The 16613-nt window shown below is 25.0% G+C and overlaps 3 protein-coding genes across 3 annotated transcripts; 1 reads left to right on the forward strand and 2 right to left on the reverse strand.

The window, feature by feature from the left end:
• The first annotated feature begins 416 nt into the window (after nucleotides 1-416).
• Nucleotides 417-4689, forward strand: LOC113850984 (flavanone 3-dioxygenase 3-like). The gene is made up of 4 exons (XM_027481485.1): nucleotides 417-596; nucleotides 1131-1354; nucleotides 2077-2407; nucleotides 4441-4689. The coding sequence occupies exons 1-4, from the start codon at nucleotides 417-419 to the stop codon at nucleotides 4687-4689; spliced, it is 984 nt and encodes a 327-aa protein (XP_027337286.1).
• Nucleotides 4690-8577: 3888 nt separating this feature from the next.
• On the reverse strand, nucleotides 8578-11290 carry LOC113850985 (cytochrome P450 71A1-like). The gene is made up of 3 exons (XM_027481486.1): nucleotides 11282-11290; nucleotides 9627-10523; nucleotides 8578-9195 (listed from the first exon to the last, which is right to left on the reverse strand). Exons 1-3 carry the CDS (start codon nucleotides 11288-11290, stop codon nucleotides 8578-8580), a joined length of 1524 nt encoding a protein of 507 aa, XP_027337287.1.
• A 1109-nt stretch (nucleotides 11291-12399) lies between these two features.
• On the reverse strand, nucleotides 12400-15244 carry LOC113850013 (cytochrome P450 83B1-like). Its single transcript, XM_027480312.1, has 2 exons — nucleotides 14282-15244; nucleotides 12400-13259 (listed from the first exon to the last, which is right to left on the reverse strand). The coding sequence occupies exons 1-2, from the start codon at nucleotides 15179-15181 to the stop codon at nucleotides 12639-12641; spliced, it is 1521 nt and encodes a 506-aa protein (XP_027336113.1). The 5' UTR covers nucleotides 15182-15244; the 3' UTR covers nucleotides 12400-12638.
• Between the last annotated feature and the right edge of the window lie 1369 nt (nucleotides 15245-16613).

Below are 16613 nucleotides of genomic sequence, written 5' to 3' on the forward strand. Positions count from 1 at the left end.
TGTTTTTTATATTTTTACTATACACACCGTCCTTCAACCCCTCAAGATCGATAATGTGAAAAATGTGAGGGAGAAAACTGAGAAGCTCTATAAAGACAAGAACTCGTGCTTCTCATTCACAATGAAAAAAATTATGCATTTGCCACCTTCAAACCACTCAAAATACTTCTTAGAATACTTCTCCTCCTATTCTTTGCACTTTTAACATTAGAAGAGTATTTCAGATAAATAATTTGATTTGAATTTCAACTACCCAACTGTTTAGTGTTTTAAACCACGCATGAAATATACTTGATAACATGAGATATATTTGTAGGTAATCTTCACCCCCCACCCCATCTATATATAGGTTGAAGGAATACCACCGTTCATGCATATCAAACATCGTTTCAAATATACTCTCTTTGATCTCTGTAATGGCTGAAATGAGTTCTTTTGCATCCCAATTATACTCTCCCCAGGCAGATCCTTATTTAGCTTCTGATGATGAAATACCCACTGTTAATTACTCTCTACTCTTCTCTAACAACTCTGATCATCGATCCCATGCCCTTGAATGCCTCCGCAAAGCATGCCAAGAATATGGCTTCTTTTATGTAATCCTCTTGTGCTGTTGTGTGCTATTATTTATATGATATCCCATGCATGGCTTCTTTTCTCTTTTAAAATTCTTATCCTAAATATTGCCCACAATATTTTCAAGTTTCAATATCGTATCAAAAGAATGTGTTGAAAAAAAATATCTCAACCAAATAAATTAATAATTAGATTGTTTTATGCAAACTTTAATATTTATGTTTTTGGTTCTTAAATGTACATCCTTTTATTTTATTCCTATAAAATTATTATTCTTTTTAGTCTCTAACTTAACTAAAATAATGTGCGCTTTGTTACTCATCTTAGACTAGAGGAAAATGCTTTATAGAATTTTAGAAGACCACAAATAAACAAAATTTCAATACTAAGGAACTATAATCACATTATTTTTGTTTAATTAGGGAATTGTGTGTGTGTGTGAATAATCATAAGGATTGAGTTAAAAGTAATATATTTTTAAATATTAAAATTATATTTTAAGTGTTTTCTGTATGTATAAATATAAATTTGATCATTGCTTCACATGCATGCAGTTGGTAAACCATACCATCCCAGATAGAACATTTGACAGTGTATTAAAGGGAGTTTCTGACTTCTTTGACCAAACAACGTTAGATGAGAGAAGTATCTACAGCAAAAAATGCCCATCAGATAAAATTCGTTGGGAACTAAACTCGTCTGCTGGGGAAAATAGGGAATATCTCAAGGTTGTTGCGCATCCCCAGCACTATTTTCCTTCCAACCCTTCTGGTTTCAGGTATGATTATTTTTGTAGAACAAAATCATACAAAATTTCTTACAATCATGAGAAAGATAGAAAGAAAAGATAGAAAAATGTGCAATAATAAGTTATATGATAAAGAAATAAAAAAAAATAATGTTGTAAAAAGTTCTATAAGAAAATTTTGTCTATCACTGATATAAATCTAATATTATATATCTCTGTTTTTCTTCACAAGAAAGAATCATTAATATTTTTTATTATAAAAAATTATTTTTAGATGCATTACTTGAAAATTTTTTATGTTCTTATTTATTATAAAATTTTTGTGAATGAGACATTCACTTATTATTTATATAAGTAGACATATTAATACATTTAATATATAACTTATCAATTTAACTATTTAATATTATAGAGTTTTTAGAATAAAAATATAAAATTGTAACATAAAACTATTTTTTATCGATGTTGGTGAATTAATTATTTAATTTATATTTTATATAAAAATGACTACAGGTAGAACTGTCTTTTGTTTTTCTCTTATTAGAGTGTTGATAATCATATCTTATAGTAATTTACCGTGTGATGTTCCATATAATTCATTTCATTTATGTATTTTTATAATAATGACAAGAGGTAGAAATTTCTTTTGTTCTTGTTTATTACACTTTTGATAATCATATCTTATGGTAATTTACTGTGATATATGTTCCATATATTTCATTTTGTTTTGGATTAATTATTTGGTGCATCAGCAAAATTTTGGAAGAATATGGCAGAGAAATGAGAATGGTAGTAAGTGGATTAGCAAGGGCCATGTCTACAACCTTAGGGTTTGAAGAACACTTCATAGAGAAGGCGTTTAACTTGAAATCAGGGTTTGATGTAATGGCGATGAACCTTTATCCACCAAATGCCAAATCCAAAGGAGCTGTTGGTTTATCTGAACACACTGACCCTGGCTTTATAATTACACTTGTGCAAGAAATAGATGGTGGTCTCCAAATCCTAACCCACAAAGGAAAATGGATTAATGTTTATATTCCCCATCATGCCATACTTATTCAGCTTGGTGATCATCTTGAGGTATTAATTTTTATTCAAGTTTTTTTTTCCATTGCATGTTAAACAATTTTGTTGAACAATTTTGGCAGGCTAGCCTAATGTCAATGTAAGTTTAATGCAATTTTTTATATGAGATCTTTTTAATTAATAAACATAATTTATTTAAAATTTAAAATTTTAATTATTTTTTGAAACTTTTAATATATAAAATTTATGAAAAGAGATTAAGTCATGATAAGTAGCATTTAATTAAATTTTTTAAAATCTCAAATTCTACTTTAAATTTAAAATTAAAAGAAGATAATTAAATGTAAAGTTAAATATTTTTTGATAATTTTATATTTTTGAAGTCAAAATTTACAACTTAAAAATTATGAAACAATGTATTGTTAGATGATACGCTCTATAACAAAGAAAGAGAAACAAGGGAAAATGTTCAAAATTAGCTTATAAAAAAACTCATGCAAAAGAAGTTTTTGTTTTAGAGAATAATTATATAATTTTATTTGACACAACTTATTATTTTAAATAAAAAATTAAAATAAAATGAGTCAAACACCAATATAATAAAATAATATTTTTAAGAAAAATTATTTAATTATTTCAAACAAATTAATATCATTTACAAACTTATTACTAGATATTTTTTTAAAAAGTTATATTAAACAAAAATATATTTTAGGGGCTTAAAAGTTGGGTTGTTCAAAAAATTCAATTTTATAAATCCAATCCATAACCAATGTCAAATTAGTTTTAAAAATCTACATCCATATTAAACTAGTTTTTTATTAACTATATTTGTATAACTAGTTTAGTATCTAAATCTATTTTTTAAAATCAGAGTTTTTTTTAGTTATCCAAATCCATATGTATAAAGCAACTTTATATCTTTATTTATAAAATTTTAGTGTTATATTAGTTTACAAAATTTTATTGTAACTATATTTTATCACTAATATTTTTTTATTAATCTTAATTCTTATAATTAAAATTAAATATTTAAAATAATTAAAGATATTAAAATATAACAAATATTTTTAAATTAATTACCACTGTAATTTTTATGTTTATGTTTTTTTTTAATTTTTAAAATATTATACTATAAAAAATTTATTATTATTTATATTATTAATTTTTATTTTTATAGATTTTAATTTAAATTTTTACTATGAACTGTTTATTAAAAATAAGTTAAAAAAATAATAAATATTTTATATACTTCTATAAAATATAATATATTAATAAATATTGTTAAAATCTTTGTGAAATGCACTAATTTAATGCAACATTTTGTATAATAAATTAGTTTTATCTTAAAAATATAATTCACAAATATATTAAAAATTAATTTTGCGTTAAAAATTAAATTTAAAATTAGATTTAAAACTAATTCAACGTAAAACTAAATTTAAAACTAGTTTCAACAAAAATTAAATTTAAAATTGATTTTAAACTAAATTTAAATTTTAAAACTATTTTTGAACTGATTAAAAAAATAAAATAAAATAATTTAAAATTCAAATCATATAATTAATTTATATGATAGATAGATGATAAAAAGTAGAATATATCTAAATATTTATTACTTTAATAAAATATAAAAAAAAAATATTATTAATAAATTAAAATATACGTAAATATTCTCTGGACATGTATTGTTAATGTAATATATTAGAGTACTTTTTGTATTTATATTTTATTTTTTATAAATGTTGATGCTTAACAAATAAATAAATATATATATATATATAATGTTATATTATTTATTATAAAATTTAAATATTTTTTAATATAATAATTTAATAATAATTAAAAAATAGTTATAGTATATTTTTACCATATATAAAAACGGTTTAAAATTAATTTTAAACTAAATCTTTTTAAACTAAATTTAAATCTATTTTAGAAAAATTAAAATGGATTAGTTTATAATTTAATCTATATAATTAGATTTTAAATAGATCTAGATTAATTTTTTGAAAATCTAATCCATAGACACCCCTACCTAAAAGTAGCTTTATCCTGATTTTGTTCTCCTCTCAAATTAACTGTAGATCTTAACGAATGGGAAGTACAAGAGTCATATCCATCGAGTGATTGTTGGTAAGAATGAAGTGCAAAGGATCTCTGTGGTTGGTGTTCATGGACCTTCATTGAACAAACTCATTAGCCCAAGCATAGAATTTGTTGATGAAGAACACTCACAAAAGTATCGTGGAATGACCTATAAAGAATCCTTGGAAGCAAATGGAGATGATGAGGTCGATGTTCAATCTTCACTTGAGCAAGTTAGAGTCGTGTGAATGAAGTTTCCATTAAGTAATTAATACACTCTCACATGCACACCACACACAAACATACCCATCATGCCTTAATTTGAAATAAGTAGATAAAGTGGGTTGCTTTCTCACATGTATTTTTATGCTTTATATATCTTCTTCATCTTCTTTGTACTACATACCACACTTTACAGAGACATAGGTACGTGGGTGAACAAACTGTGTTTCCTCGTTTGTATTTTTGTGCTTCACATTTGTATCTCCATTCTCCTATCCTTTTCATCTGCCTAGAATGTGTTATTACATCATTTTCAATATAAATTTAAACATTTCATTATCTTAACAAAAAGTTTTTATTTTTTTGTGAGACATCCGACAGACAACCGTAGTACTTAACCAAACTGTTAAAATAATATATTAAGAGTGAATAAAAGTATTTTTTTTTTTATAAAAAAATATAAGTAGTAAGAAATAACTTTAGGAAAGCTTGCATGTGAATACTCAAATTTTTTTAAAAACTTTATTTTTTTTAAATTCTGAATTTATTTTATAAAAAGGGAATGAAAATAAAATATTTTATGAAAAATAGAATTTACGTTAATAAATTAGGAAAACTCATATTTGACTCTAAAAAAGGAATGTAAACATTACAAGAATTGAACAAAAAAATAAACAAAGTCTTTGAGCATGAAAATGGAGCTTAAATAAAAAATTTAGTTTTTTCTTTAATTCTAAGAATATAAAATACAAAGAGAAGGCATCAAATAAGGAGCTGAAAAATTTAGAAAGAGAAGATTTTGCAGAAAAAATAGTGGAGGAGAAAGAAAATGGAAGAAAAAAAAAGTCAAGCAAAGATTTGATTTTACTAATTCCAAGTTTTATCATATATCCTATAAAACTTTTTTCTTGCATGTTTATATTTTAAATGAAATACTTCATACATCAAATCAATTCCAGAATATCCAAACGACAATTTTTTTTTCCAACTAGCGCTGGCCACTGTGTGCCGCCACCATCGGTGACCACTACAATAATTCAACATTTTTATTTATTTTTTATTTATCTTAATTTGACTCTCTTAATTCTATTTAATTTAGAATAATCATAATAAAAAATTATTAAAATTGGTTAAACATAATATTTTTATTTTACCATATTATACTTGAATTGTACTTTTATTTGTAAAATTTATCTCATTATTCTAACACTAAAAATAAATTCTTCCTAATTTTTTATTTTTATTTTTTGTTATATCTTAATTATTATGTTAATTATTTACTTTTTAGAATTATTATCTTTTATTTTATTTATTGTATATTTATATAATATTGATGTGATTTAATTTTATATTTTTTATTTACTTCCTCTTATATTATGAATAATAAATTGTTTCTTTTTTATATAATTAATAAATGATGTAATTATATCAATTTATGATATTAACATATAACTTCTCTATCCTCATGTATTATAAATTGATAAAATTTATGTGTACTTACCTTACCGAGACTCTAAATAATATTAATTTATCATATGTTGTCTTTAATTAATTAGATAATTATCTTCACAATCAATTAAAATGTGTTCCTTATAATTACTAATTTACTAATAAATTAATTTAAATCAAAATTATTTTATTAACGTAACAATTTATAATACTAATGTATAAATGCTCTATCTTTATGCATTATAAATTGTTAAGACCTATGTGTACTAACGTTACTTTATGTCTTATGCAATATAAATTTATTAAACAAAGTTTTAATCTTTTTAATCAATTAAAATATATTTATTTTTTTCATTAAATAAAAATAATTTTATTTTTTAAAAATTTTGTTAAGTCATTTCTAATTTTGATAAATTAAATAACCAAATATTTGATTATTTCATTTTATTATATATTTGTTACAATATCAATATGTAATTTACTTTGCCTTCAATTGTCTAATAAATTATAAGAAATTTATATATAGTTTATGCCATCTTAAATCTTCTTTAAACATGAATTATAATTCAAATATAAATTTAAATATTTTATTTATAAATAAAAATATTTTTAACAATTTCTACTATAGTTGTGTGATTTCCTTTCATTTTCTATATTGTTTATAGAATGCATGTATAATTGCGTTATCTTGTATCCTAAATATTAATCTTATAAAAATTATTTTAATCTCAAAATAAACTTTCTTTTACTAAACTTAATTTTAATCAACCAAATTTGTAATTTCTAGTTAGAACTATGTGATTTTAAGTTCTCTATTATACTTAGGAATACATACGAGCAGGGACCGAACCGTCAAGTTAAATCTATTTTCAAAATAATTTTTCTTTCCTAAAGATATCAATTAACATTTTAATAAATAATTTATCTTCTTTTACAATAAAAATAACAATAATTATTATTTAGAGGTTAAATAAATATTTTTTAAAATTAAAATAAATTTGCACAATTAATTAAAGGTAACCGTTATTTAAACGAACATTGTATTGTAAGGTACTAATACTTTCTCTACGTGTAAACGACTTTCAAACTTATTTTTTGTTTAAAAATTATTTTTTAAAGTTTTTTTAAAATTTTTTTAATAAATTTTGATGACAACTCCTCTAATTTTTTAAAAAATATTTTTTATTTTTAAAATATTTTTTCTAAAACATTTTTGCCGTGAGGTTGCAACCTTGTTGCCATATTCTTTAAAAGTCCCACTGCTAAAATTATAACTAGTGTGCAATTATTAGTAACTTTTAAATATTTATTTTAACTTCTAAATAAAATAAAAAATAAAATAAAACAAAGAATTATTAATAAATTAGTTTAACAGCGCATATAATACATAAATATTTTATTTAAAATAAATATACATATAATTTAATAATTAAAATTAAAATTTTATATTTAAAAAATAATTATATACATATGTATAATAAAATTAAATTTAACAATAAATTTTAAAAAAATTTATTTTAACTTAATTGTATAACTAAAAATAATATCCATCTAAAAGATAAATATTCAATAAAATTAAAATTTTTTAAAATAACACTTTTATTGTGTAGTGTTAAACTAATTTTTAATTAAATATAAATAATTAATATATATTAATAACTGTAAATTTTAGAGATGAGACTTTTAAAATTAAATTTTAAACTTTAAAAAATAGAAAAGCATTGAGAGAATTTTTATAAATGTCGAATAGACTTTCATAAAAAATAAAAAAACTTATATAAGGTAATAAAGTAAAGTTAAATAATAAGTTTAATTTCTATAATTTTAAAAAAATTAACAAAAGTATAGGTAAAAAGTAAAATTATTATAATAAAAAAGATTGTAATTCACATCTTTTTCTCAGTCAATTTTAATTTTATAATATGCATGTAACAATTATGGAAAATAATAATAAAATATTTTATTTTTTAAACAATAGAATTTCATTTATAATATAGAAGTTATTTTAATTTGTTAGAAATTTTTCTTATTTTGACGCATCTTATTGTATTAGGAAACGCAAAACTACATCATTCTTTAAAAATTGTTTGTTAGTTATAATAAAAGCTAAACATTGTCAAAAGAGATACTTTTGTAGAGAGAAAATGTGTACTAAATCTCAAGGTAGTGTAAAATTTAATAAGAATAAAAAAATCAATAATAATTTTTCTTAATACTTATTATTTTTTATTTATCATACATTTTAAAAATTATTTATCATTAAAATAAAATAAAATGAAAATTCAGGTATTTTTTCCACTAATTTTACAATTCATGAGATGAGAAAGAAAAATATATAATTTCCCTTTATTTCTCAATCGACTAAAAGATAATACAGGTCTATGTGATAAAAACAATATCTACCACATATTCACTTATTAGATGAAATTTAGCCTTAGACGCAATGTGTCGGTAACAATTGTTATTTAGTTACACATAGGTCTGGTCTTGGCACAAAGGCAAAGATGATTTTTCTTGTGGTGGGTAATTCCTAGCGACATTTCAGTGTCAATATCTTCCTTTACCATTCCTTTTGGCAATTCCCAATCAAAGGAATGAAGAAGATTAGCAAGAATCAGTTCCAATGTGGCAATTGCCATAGGCAAACCAGGACAAATTCTACGACCTGCTCCAAAAGGAATTAGCTCAAAATCTTGCCCATGAAAATCTATAGCACTGTCTAAGAATCTTTCAGGATAAAACTCTTCGGGGTTTTTCCAAGCTTCAGGGTCCCTATGAATACTTCCAGCATTTACATAAACAATAGTCTTGGCAGGAATTCGGTAGCCATCTATAATGCATTCTTTATTTGCTTCTCTTGGGACCAGTAGTGGACCTGGTGGGTGCAATCTTAATGTCTCTTTTATCATTGCCTTGAAGTAGGGACACTTTTTAATGTCATCTTCATCTAACAAATCTTTTTGACCCCCCATGCTTCTAATTTCTTCTTGTACTTTCTTCATTACTCTCGGGTTTTTTATTAGGGCAGTCATAGCCCAAACTGATGTCGCTGCCGTGGTATCTGTTGCTGCCACAAACATGTCCTACAAAGAAAGTACAAAATAAGTATTAATATTTATTAGAATTTTTTTAGAACATGTTAGAAATTAAACCCATCTCACTTCTTTTTTTTTCGAAAAGCTCATATTCTTTTTTAGTTGGCAAATTTTTTAATTTGCTTTTCTTTTCGTAAATTAAAAAACTTAGCCATGTGTTCCTTGCTAACAGATTCATCACACATCTTCCCTTTATCTCCCCAAAATTTAGCGTTTATATGCATTAGAGATTGGAAATATTACTTTTAAACAATAACAGATTTAAAATGTTATTATGACAGTTTCTCTTTGCAACAAAAGATATACTATTACTTTTGCACAAAATCAGCTGCGGAAGTATATATTGCAATAAAGAAAATGAAAATGTTCACAAAAGAATAAACAATTAAAGGAATGAAAATAGGTATTAGACACCCTACCATGAGGACCCCTTTGATGTGATCATAGGTGAGATCAATTGAAAGCGAACCCTCTTTCTTTACTTGAAGCAAGACATCAACTATATCTTGTTCCTCCTTGTGCTGTCTATTTGGATCCATGTGTTCCTCGATGACCTCTTGGTAAATCTTATCAAACTCCTTGAAAATTCGTTCGAGACGTATGTGTAATCCTTTTAATTTATCAATCCAACTGGTGAATGGAATATAATCAGAAATAAAGAAGGTAGCAATCATGGCTTGAAACTCATTGAGCAACCCATGAAACCTAGTCGTTTCACTTCCTTCATCCTCGTACCTTCTCCCAAAAGCAATTCTACATACTATAGAGCTTGAGAGAGACATCATCAACTTACTCAAGTTTGTAACAACTGAAGAAGAAGCATGCTTAGATATCTTTTCAATCACTTGCTTCACCTCAGACTTTCTTATGGAAGAGAAGTTAGAGACACGCTTGGAGCTAAAGATATGAACAACACAAATTTTTCTAATTTCTCTCCAATAATCATTGTATGGGGAAAATATAATCTCTAACCCATTATAGGACAATTTTTGTTGGGCAAGTAATTTAGGTCTGTCACAAAACACAAGGTCATGTTTTTTAAGTACCTCTTTGGCTAATTTAGGTGAGGAAACAACAATAGCTTGCCTTAGACCAAGTTGAAGGGAAAACAGAGGACCATATTTCTTTGACAGTTTCAATAGCTGCAAGTAAAGGGTAGAGTTATCCAATTGATGTAGATTTCCTAGTATTGGAAGGCCTTTAGGACCAGGTGGAAGGGGTGGGTTCTTGAAGGTTCGGCGGTTTTCGATGATGATGAAGAAGAAAATCAAGGGTGGGAGAATAAGACACAGAACGAATGGTAACAGCATTGTGATCTATGGCTACAGGGATCAAGGAATTATTGAGGAAGAAAGACGTTGTATATCTTATTTTCTTTGGATGATATATATATATATATATATATATATATATATATATATATATATATATATAGCTTGTCACTAGAAACATCATAGATAATGAAGTTGGGGGAGAATGTGTCTATGTTCACCTTCTATTTATGATTTTTTTTATTATTTTATGTCTATAAGTTATCATTTCTATTTTTAGTATTACATTTATAACACTGTTAATTGTTAAAAGTGTCGTGTGAATTTTATTGTGTATTTATTTTAATTTTATTATTTTTTTTACTATTGTTATTGTTACTATGTATCATGTAAATCATGTTTATTTTTAAATTTTTATTTACATCCATTTTTATTTTTTATTTATGTTAATATGTTCCTTCATAAAAGTGAAAATGGATTTTGCAAAGTCTATGTATTCATTTTTCTGAATTATTTCACATAAAAAGGTTAATTTAGGAAAAAAAAAGTCTTATTTATCTTATTTTTTAAATTAAAAGTATTTGAATTGTGATAATTTTATGATCTTGATTTTTTTTATCATTTTTTAATAAATATTTTATTTTATGAATAAAAGGGGTTAATTCAAGTAAGGCACCGTGTTAATCTTATTTTTAATAAATTAAGAAAGACTTGAACTATGATAATTTGGTAGCTTAAATTTATTTTAAATTATTTCACATAAAATGAGTTAACTAATGCAATTTTTTTTTATAAAATCTAACCATTGACATTTGAATTATGATAATTTGGATGTCCTAAAATTTGTTAATAAATTTATTTTATTTTTAATTTAAAAATCAATCAAGTCACATTTTAAAATTTACGTGACTATGAAGTTCCCTTGTATGAAAAGATACATAAAAATTTGAATTCAATTGTTGAGTTAACATGAAGCTTTTATAATTACTTTTATTTATTTTGTCTCTTATTTTATTTTTATTTATTTATCGCATAAAAATAAAATAAAAATATTTTAAAAATTAATGTAAAAAATTCCTTTTAAAAAATGTATTGGAATTTCTTTAAAATTAAGTTTTTATTAGTTTTCATAGATAAATTGATTTTAAAAATTTAATTTTTGTAAACTATATTTATTTCTTAAAATAATTTTAAATTTTTGTTAGAAATAAAATTAACTAGGGCTATATAAATTTAATGAATCAATAGCATAATATCTTTCCGTGCTCCATTCTTTCATTTATTGCGTGTGCTGTATCTCATCAATTTATCATTTCTAAAACTAATTTCCTTTATATCTAATTATGATTCATGGCGTTTCCATGAATTTAGTTCCGTTAAGTAATGGATATCGTCAGTTAATTTCAGGAAAATATGAGAATAAACAAAAATAAGATTTATTATTTTTTGCACTCTAAAATTTATGTTAATCTTACTCTTTCTCACATGTAATCTTTTTTATGTTTTATAGATTTTTTAATAAATTTTATTTATTGATTAAAAATAAATTAAAAGCACGTGTTAAAATAATATATTTTTGTCACTCCTCTCTACTTAATTAAGTAGTTTGTCACTTTCATTTTTGGTAAGCTCGAGTGACATGTTATCATTGGATTTATTATTTTTAAGTAACTATTAAGGAAGATATTGAAAAAAAACTGTCAAGAAAGATATTTAAAAAAAAAATCTTAATAATAATGCATGAATTAGTAAGATATTTTATAATTATGCATGTACACTAATATTTTCATGTTTTTGTTTTTAAATTCTTTTGTTATTTGTAACCTTTAATTTTTTCTGGGGAAAGGCATGATATGCAAAAGATGTTACGTTTTGTTTGTTTCCCAGAAACGGATATAGAGATTGGATTGATTTAGAAATGATGATAAGGCCCACAAGTGTATTATTGAAGTAAATTTAACAGTGTTCTTTCAAATGTTTATTTTATTGGAGGAAAAAAAAAATAAGGAAAGGAAAAGAAAACAAGGAAAGGGAGAATGCATTCCACCAAAAGAAGGAAGCTAAACAATCTCATAACATCAACATGCCCTTATTTACGTACCTTTTGCTAATTGTCATGGTACAAACAATATTACTTTGCTTACGAAATTATCACTACTACTAAATCACATTTGAAATTCGAGTCTTAGCCAAAACACAAAGTGGATTCTTTTTGTGCTGGGTAAGTCCTGGCAGCACTTCAGTATCGATGTCTTCTTTTTTAATTCCAGCTGGGAATTCCCAATCAAATGAGTTAAGAAGATTGGCAAGAATAAGATCCAATGATGCAATTGCCATAGGCATACCAGGGCAAATTCTACGACCAGCACCAAATGGAATATACTCAAAATCTTGTCCACGAAAATCTATAGTAGAGTCTAAGAATCTCTCAGGGCAAAACTCTTCTGGGTCTTTCCAAGCCTCAGGGTCTCTGTGTATAGCCCAAGCATTCACATACACTATGGTCTTAGCTGGAATTTCATAACCATCTATGACACATTTTTCATTTGTTTCTCTTTGCACAAGTAGTGGTGCTGGTAGATGCAATCTCAGTGTTTCTTTTATCACAGCCCTAAAATAGGGAAACTTTTGAATATCAACTTCATCTAAGAAGTCTTTTTCACCTCCCAAGTTTCTAATTTCTTCTTGAACTTTTTTCATTACTCTTGGGTTTTTCATTAGTGCAGTCATAGCCCAAACTGTTGTCGCTGCAGTTGTATCTGTTGCTGCTACAAGCATGTTCTACAAAAAATAAAAATAAAAAATCAGCAATTGATAATTGGTTGAAAAATAAATTTTTATAAAATCTTTTAAATTCGAATTGTCAATGTCAGAAGCTAGTTTTTTTCCCCCATTTGCAATAAATTAATTGTGGCTCGTCGATTTTCAGTATTCAAATATCAATGCGTAACATCTATTAGCTCTCGTGAAAACTTTGTGTAAAGAACCTTCAAGTATACTATAAAATATAATAATAACATTTTTATTAGAATTTATAATATTTAATATTATTAATGAATTAAATTTTATAATATGGTGTGATTTTTAATAAAAATTATTATATAATTTTTTTATTCTTTATCCTTAAACACAACTCAAAAAATGCGGTAAAACACTATAACAAAAAATTGAACTGCAACACTTGTCAGAGTGAGGATTGATACTGGCATAGTACGAATTGGCCTTCTGTTTGGTCCACTTGTCAAATTCAGGTGTTTCTATATATTGGCTAACTTCTACCTAAACATCTATTTTAAGATCGAAAATTTTGTGTACAACAAAACATTGAAAACAAAAAATGTTTCTTTTATTTGTTGTTTTGTTTTCTGTCGTTATTATTTGTTGTTTATACAATAGAACTACTTAAGATCATTAATTGTTGAGGTTTTTAATATGAAAATATATATGAATTTTAATGAACTCCTACAAAATGAAAAAAACTATTTTTTATAATCTCTTAGAAGAAATAAAATTTATTTTCTACAGATGTACCTAACGCAATATTTAAAAATCTTTCCACTCAAACTTATAATCTGTTAAAAAAATATTGATACAAGAGTGATTTATTTTTTTAACATGTAAACTAGTGTATATAATACGAAGTTATATGTAATAAATTTTTATTAAAATTACAAAATTTAATATAATACTTTAATTTTTAATAAAAAAATATTACACAAATGTAGCAAATTAATTTTTCTCAAGGTTGAAAAATAACATTCATGTTATTGAAATAGATAAGTTAAAAGAAAAGAACACCAAACCATGAAAACTCCTTTGATGTGATCAATTGTGAGATCTATGGAAAATGCACGCTGCTGCTTCAATTGAAGTAAAACATCTATTATGTCCTCTTGCTCTGGCCTCTTTCTATTGGGATCCATGTGTTCATCAATGACTTCTTGGTAGAAATTATCTAACTCATTGAAATTCCGTTGAAGACGTGTATGCAACCCCCTGAGTTTATCAATCCAACCTGAGAAAGGAATATAATCCGAAACAAACAACGTACCCATCATGGCTTGACACTCATTAAGCAATGCATGGAACCTACTCTTTTCAGCTCCTTCATCTTCATACCTTCTCCCAAAGGCAATTCTACATATAACAGTGCTAGCAAAAGACATCAACACTTCATTCAAATTGATAACATTTGAAGATGAGGCATGCCTAGATATTTTTTTTATCATATGCTTGACCTCAAAATGTCTTATTGAAGAAAAATAAGAAACACGCCTTGAGCTAAGGACATGAACAAGACAAATTTTTCTAATTTCTCTCCATAAGTCACCATATGGAGAAAATATCATCTCTAATCCATTGTAGGACAATTTTTGTTGGCCAAATAATTTAGGTCGTCCAGAAAACTGAAGGTCATGGACTTTGAATACCTTTTCGGCTATTTTAGGTGAGGAAACAACTATTGCTGGCCTTAAACCTAATTGAAGGGAAAATAAAGGCCCATATTTCTTTGAGAGTTGCCATAGTTGTAGATAAAGAAAAGAGTTATTGAGTTGATGAAGGTTCCCTATTATGGGAAGGCCTCTAGGACCAGGTGGACGAGGTGGGTTCCTGAAGGTTTTGCGGTATTGGAAGAAGAATAATGTAAACACAGGAAGTGTAAGACAGAGAATTAGAAGTGGTGACACCATTGCAGTCACCATTGCATGTAGCTATAACTAACTATGGGAACAAGGAAGAAAATAGTTGTTGTAACTCTTACAGTTAGAATAATAAGACCTCTAGCAACACTATATAGGTGTTTAATCAGGTTACGAGAACTTCACAAATATCTGAGAGCACTAGGTAAAGTGGGGCCCCAATACTTGATGACAAGTGCGGTGTAAAATTAGAAAATAATAAAGTTATGCAACTGGTGATTTATGTTTATTGTTATTTTTATTTAAAATATTTATATTATTAATATATGTGAACACTAAAATTTTGATTTAAAAATTTTTGATTTTAAAAAAATTTGAATTTCAATATTACAAAAGGAGAATGGAATCAAAGGGTTTTAAAGAAAAAACAAAAATTTGTCTTAATAAAATAGGAAAAATTCAGTATTAATTTATAAAAGAAAAATAGAATATAACAAATAATCAAATTCTTAAACCAATGCTACTTTATACATAAAAAAAGAAAAATTCAGAATTCTTGGTCCTTTGTGAAAATCCTAGCAATAAAAGCAAAAAAGAACCATAGAGTAAAAAGGGCATGAAAAGAGGCTAAAAATTTTGAGAGGAAGCATTTTTAAACTTAAAGAAAAAAAAAAGAGAAAAATATAGAGAAAGGAAGGTTAGTGGAAAGGAGGAAGAACAAAAGGCAAGTAAAAAATTTCAAGAACATCAAGTAAGTTTTATCACGTATTTTATACATTTTTCTTCTTCATACATATTTATATTTTGAATAAACATTTCTTATATCAAATCAATTCCAAATGGCAAAAAAAGTTTTAAACCACCACTTCAAACATCCATGTCTCACCACCTCTCCACCCATTCCTCCATCTATCATCATCCACAAACACAAAACTCACCATAAAAAAAAAAAAAAAACTCTTTCCCTACCTTTTCTCATTCCTCTTCCTTTTTCTCACACTAACCTTCACTACTCAAAACTATGACTTCCATTAACCTCATCTCCACCCTTTCATATTTTTTTTTTATTTTTCTTGAAGAAAAGCACACCCCTAACCCAAAAATCTTTCCCTTTCAAATCTGATAATTTTAAATTTGGGACCATTTTACCATTTTATTTATTTTTTTTATTTTTTTGTCCGAATTTTTTCATTTATTATTATTTTTACTTTTTTTATTATTTAGTTCAACATACAATTTCTTATTTAGTTTTATTTATTTATTCATCATCATTATTATTTATTATTATGATAATTATTAATTTATTTAATGAATAAGTTCTTATTATTTATTTTTATTTTTTTATATTAGCCTAGTTTAAATTATTTTATTTTATTTTATTTTTATTTAAAATCTCTTGACACCATTTACTTTACAATATTATATTTGATTTATTTTTTTATCTCATTTTAACATTAACAATAAATTATTTCTTTTTTTTATATTTAATTATTTA

The sequence above is a fragment of the Abrus precatorius genome, unplaced genomic scaffold, assembly GCF_003935025.1.
Source record: "Abrus precatorius isolate BTA unplaced genomic scaffold, Abrus_2018 Scaffold9, whole genome shotgun sequence".
NCBI classification, from domain to species: domain Eukaryota; kingdom Viridiplantae; phylum Streptophyta; class Magnoliopsida; order Fabales; family Fabaceae; genus Abrus; species Abrus precatorius.